At 31.1% G+C, this 5,361-nt stretch overlaps 1 protein-coding gene and 1 long non-coding RNA gene across 3 annotated transcripts; one reads left to right on the top strand and one right to left on the bottom strand.

Moving 5' to 3' along the window:
• Nucleotides 1–933: 933 nt before the first annotated feature.
• LOC107911264 (uncharacterized) lies at nt 934–2,528 on the bottom strand. The gene is made up of 3 exons (XR_001687821.2): nt 2,137–2,528; nt 1,366–2,072; nt 934–1,278 (listed from the first exon to the last, which is right to left on the bottom strand). It is a non-coding gene; the product is annotated as an uncharacterized lncRNA (long non-coding RNA).
• A 1,311-nt stretch (nt 2,529–3,839) lies between these two features.
• LOC107911262 (galactose mutarotase) lies at nt 3,840–5,361 on the top strand. 2 transcript variants are annotated; one of them, XM_016839135.2, is made up of 5 exons: nt 3,840–4,017; nt 4,104–4,153; nt 4,230–4,353; nt 4,433–4,531; nt 4,619–5,361. In XM_016839135.2, exons 1-5 carry the CDS (start codon nt 3,855–3,857, stop codon nt 5,239–5,241), a joined length of 1,059 nt encoding a protein of 352 aa, XP_016694624.1. In that variant the 5' UTR covers nt 3,840–3,854; the 3' UTR covers nt 5,242–5,361. The 2 variants fall into 2 exon arrangements, with proteins under 2 accessions (XP_016694624.1, XP_016694625.1); XM_016839136.2 differs by lacking the exon at nt 4,433–4,531.

Raw genomic sequence — 5,361 nt, forward strand, 5'->3', positions numbered from 1 at the left:
CAATGTAGATGAAAAAATAATGATATTTGAAATATTTTATATATAAACATAATAATTATATTTGAAATAATTATTTCATTTTATAATATTAGAATTTACCATGTCCACAATATACGTGGAGAAAGTAAATATTTGACATATAAATATTTAAAGAAAAATATATCAAAAAAATTAGTTGATAGAGTTATTAATTTCAAATATTTTTAACATAATGATATATGTAAAATATATTATCTTTATTATATAATTACATATTTATTGTTTAATTTTATGAATAAAAGACATATTAATTAAAAAGATGAATTAAAAATAAAAAAATTGAAAACAATATATTTATTAATTAAAAATAAAGAAAAGCTTGAAACAACATGAAATAAAATTATAAATGTGTTTAAAAGAGGAGGAATTGAACCTCAGACTCAAAAGATAAAATCATTACTATTTAACCATTTAACCAATGGAGTTGATATGTTAGAAACATTAACTAAAAATAATAAAAAGCTTAAAACAACATGAAATAAAAAAAAAATTGAAAGTGAGCAAGAGAGAAATCGAACCCAAGACTCAAGAACAAAATTACTAACATTAAACCATTTGACCAAAGATTGATTATATTAAAAAAGTCAAAAAAATGTAATGCACTTTCCACGTCTAGCTAGACACGTTTTCATACACTCTCTTCAAAACCGGTTTATTTTCTTAAATTTTTAAAAAGAAACGATTTATTTGACTAATTAATAAAAAAAAGGCATATTAGACAATTTAACTGTTCATTTGTACTTTTTATTGATTTAATTCTATTTTGTAATTGCTCAAATATGTATTTGTAATTCTACAAGTAAACTCTCCAAAAAAACAAATATATTACTTATAAACACTTAATATTTCAATTAATTATTATATAATTAATAAATTTATTATTTTAAAAAACAAATTAAATAATTAAATTGTTGCTTTCTTTCACCAACCAATTTCTAAGTAGAGGGGGGTGATGTGCAATTTACCTCTAAAAAATGAGGTTATAAATTTTCTTTTTTAGTAACTGACCACGATTCCTTTAACTGTACCACCTTTGCCTAAGGTATTAGGCGGAGTAGTTGATGTTAGAGAAGGCAAGCGTTGAAAATTGGGAGGCACTGCAATTTTAGCCGAGTGACCAGCCATGCATAATTTCCCTGTTAAAGGATCTTGTTGCCAATACACTTCCACTACCAAGCCTTGCGGATAGTGTGGTGACTCTGTCCCTGGAATCCCTATATACCTTGCCCCAGCTGGTATCTGTAATAGCACCCATTGGTTTGGTAAGTATCCGTATCCGACAAATATATATAAACGTTGAGGAGTGTTCGGACGATTGAAACATACCTCAACGACTAATCCGTTAGGAATCGTAAAAGTCGTCATTCGTCCTTCGGTGAAAGCGGTTTCTAACTCCGTCCTCATTGCAACGTTCATGAAAACTTCTTCGAGCGTAGTGAGACCGAGTTGTATATCGCCTATGCTGAATTCCTTTTCTCTCGGTTGGAGTTCCCTGAAGAATTTCTAGGAAAATAGTTAAAAAGTAAAATGCAACAGATATATAGTTTGAGATTACCGAAGTGCTTACAGTGAGGTAATTTTCTCGATCATAAGGGATGACATAAGTCAAGAAAGAATTGTTCTCTACCTTTATTAACACGTTGAGATACTGAGAAAAAAAAATGTTTTTCGAGTAAAAAATGGTTAAAACCAAACCAACAGTTGATGAGATTGTTTAAATCAATTGGAATTATAATACGATATACAGCTTGGAAGAACTGCTTTACAGCCTCCCGATGGTGAGTTGTGTCTGCCTTATTGCTCCCGGAGGGGAAGCTAAGATTAGCAATGAAACCGGAACCGAATCGTGTCTTTAACCTGATTGAGGTAACCGATCCAACGCAGCCTACCCTTTGCCATGATTCCGAGACGGTCACTTAAAACATCAGCTTCTTCCATAGAGTGTGTCGTTAAGACAATGGAACGACCTTTCTTTGCAGCCTCTATTATATCCCATACATATGCCTTCTGGTTATTGGATCCATACCAGTAGTCTGCAGTCACAAGAAAGGAACTAAATAAAAGGTAGGACTTGCAAAATAGAGTGAGCACACGTACCGGTTCATCGAGAATGACTAACTTCGGATCCCCTAAAAGGGCAGCTGCAACACTGAGACGACGCTTCATCCCTCCACTGTAACGACCAGCTCTAACTTGGTACTTTCTGAGAGCTTGACCTGATCCAATAACTGCGAGTTACCTGGATTTGAGCAAATATTATGAGTAGGATAGGCACTGCTAGAAAATACTGTTACGAGTAGGTCAACCATGCAGCAGCTCTCTCACTTGGTGAGCCTGTCAAAGTGCGAGCTTGCGAGCTGGCCAGCCTACCCTTTCGATCCTCCCACTTCATTCCAGGATCCGCTGGATTTTCAGTAGTCGCATTAAGATGGTGTAGTTGGGTGGGAAAGTACCCGTATGTCATGGCTGCAGATGACTTCTAAATGAACGTCGATATCATGAATGCATAAGCAGCCTGCCATCAAACATCAGAAGTGACAAAATCCAGGAGTTAAAATGATAGAAAACTACATTTACTTGATTAACACCAGAAACCAATATAAACAATTATATGCAGAGTGATTATCTCTAAGGCAAAAATTAAGTTTGTAATATATATTTCGACATAGACGTTGAATTTGTCTTATTATTATTTGTACAAATTAAGTTTCAAACTTTTTGAATAAATTTTAGTATTCCTTTAAGTCCATTAAAGGCAAAAATAAAGATAACAAAAATAAAATAAAATCGAATCTCTCATCTCATATTCTTGGAACCACCACGCGAAAAGAGAGAGTAATGGCGAATGGGTGGGATTTTCTTACTTATTTAAATCCGCTAAACATTTAAATTTAATAAGTGAAAAAAGTTTTATCGTATTATTTATATATTTTCATATTTTGGTTTATGTAATTGTTCAAATAACACTACTTTTATGTATCTAAACATATTTAAATAGTACGTATCCTATATGCTACATGAAGATATTTAATAATTTAATAAAATAAGTATATTTTTATTAATATAATAAATACTATAATATAATGTATTTTTTAGAGATAATATAATGTAATTTTAATAATATATATAATTTTTATAAAATATAACATAAAAAATAAAATAATTTTAAATATCTATATAAATAAAAAGCAAATCCAATCATTCCACATGTTATTAAAAACCAATTATATTATAAAACGAATTATAATAGCTAATAAATTCAAATTGTTATTTAAAAAAAAAGTTAAAGAGATAAATGTCAAAACTACACTGTTTTTATACATACTGCAAATAGAAATATAATTATATTTATCTAATATGAAAAGAAAGTGATGTATTATTTCTTTAAATTTATATAGTTTGAATCACAAATTTTTTTTTATGTATTCATATGAACCATGATTAAAATTTCAAATATATAATTGTACTAAATAAAAATTTATGTATCAAAATACAAATTAAAACAAGATTCATATGTAAATTTGATATTTATCCAAAAACTAATAAACCCAAATTGAGTTTTAGAAGAATAAACACCAAATCCATATCGCTGGAGTAAAAAAACAGAGTTATAATGCAATAAATTCTTGCCATAATTTTCAGTATTCATAATCATAACCTACAGATTTTTCTGCAAAATAAACGGGATATTTATCTTTGATCTGTAAACTCTGTGCTTATCTACTTATTTTTTACCCAGTTTCAACTTAATCCAAACCCTTCTTCTCTCTATATAATCTGTGACTTTTAGCTGTATTTCTCATTAACATTAAACCATGGCTAATATTTTTTCCTTTTGTGTTTTTATTGTCCTTTCTTCATTATGCTTTTCTAAAGCACAGCATGTTAAAGTATATGAACTTAAGAGAGGATATTTCTCTGCTAAGTTCACTAATTATGGTGCAACTATGCTCTCTGTTATTCTCCCTGATAAAACTGGTATCCCTAATACTTTTTTTTTTGTACTTTACATTTTGTGTTTTCACATAATTTTAAAACTAGTGTAAAATTGTTTATTTATTTAGGGAAATTGGATGATGTTGTTCTCGGTTATGACTTGGTTAATGATTACAAGGTAATATTATGATGATAGCGAAAGTGATGAATGTTATTATAATCGATTATGATTTTGAATTTTGGGTTTCTCTCAGAATGATACAACCTATTTTGGAGCCATTGTAGGCCGAGTGGCTAATAGAATTGGAGGGGCTAAGTTTATTTTAAATGGTGTCACTTATAAAACCGATGCTAATGATGGAAAAAACACCCTTCATGGTAAATTTTTTTACTATTTTTTAACTAAAATTGAAATTGTTGGTTCTATTTTAACATTTTAACATTTTTTTAAATTTAGGTGGAAGCAAGGGATTTTCTGATGTTATATGGACTGTGAAAAGTTATAAAAAACATAGCCATGTAACTTTTAGCTACGAAAGTTTTGACGGTGAAGAAGGTATATCTACATTAAACTTCAAAATCGTCGCTAAAACTATAACTTTCGTCCCTAAAAAAATTAAAAATTTTCTCTTAAATTATGCAGGTTTTCCCGGAAATCTTTCAGTTTCAGTGACATATATGTTGCTTCATAAGAACAAACTAGCTGTGAAAATGATGGCCAAGCCACTAAACAAACCCACCCCAGTGAATTTAGCCTTACACACCTATTGGAACCTCGGTGGCCACAACAGTGGCGACATCATGTCTCACACACTTAAGCTATTTGGCTCTAAGATAACACCGGTGGACTCTGAACTAATCCCAACGGGCGAAATCGTTCCAGTTCGAAAAACCCCTTATGATTTCCGCCGGCCTCGCGAGATCGGCAGCAAGTTCGACCAATTACCCCACGGATACGACATAAACTACGTGCTCCATAAATCGAGGCGGTCGAGACACTTGAGGAAAGTTGCTGTGGTTGTAGAAAGCAAATGTGGAAGGAAAATGGAGCTATGGACCAATATGCCAGGGGTCCAGTTTTATACAAGCAATATGTTGAAGAATGAGAAGGGCAAAAATGGAACTGTGTATGGAAAACATGCAGGGTTTTGCCTTGAGACTCAAGGATTCCCTGATGCAGTGAATCACCCAAATTTTCCATCTCAGATTGTTAAGCCTCGAGGGATATATAAGCATTTTATGGTTTATAGGTTCACAGCTCATTAAGAGTATGAGGATTAAGGTTTAGGTTTATTAATTGATTTTATAGTATGTTTAAATTTGTTTATTTGTTTATTATTATTTTAGAGCAGTTGCGAATAAAAAATAATTTTTTACATTGATTAA

The sequence above is a fragment of the Gossypium hirsutum genome, chromosome D11 (assembly GCF_007990345.1).
Source record: "Gossypium hirsutum isolate 1008001.06 chromosome D11, Gossypium_hirsutum_v2.1, whole genome shotgun sequence".
Lineage (NCBI taxonomy): Eukaryota > Viridiplantae > Streptophyta > Magnoliopsida > Malvales > Malvaceae > Gossypium > Gossypium hirsutum.

Excerpts from the sequence above, each read along its gene's own strand:
- LOC107911262 (XM_016839135.2), top strand. The coding sequence starts at position 3,855 with ATGGCTAATATTTTTTCCTTTTGTGTTTTTATTGTCCTTTCTTCATTA. Across the intron at positions 4,154-4,229 it reads ACTTGGTTAATGATTACAAG|AATGATACAACCTATTTTGG; the intron begins GTAATATTATGA and ends GGTTTCTCTCAG. Across the intron at positions 4,532-4,618 it reads AAGTTTTGACGGTGAAGAAG|GTTTTCCCGGAAATCTTTCA; the intron begins GTATATCTACAT and ends TAAATTATGCAG.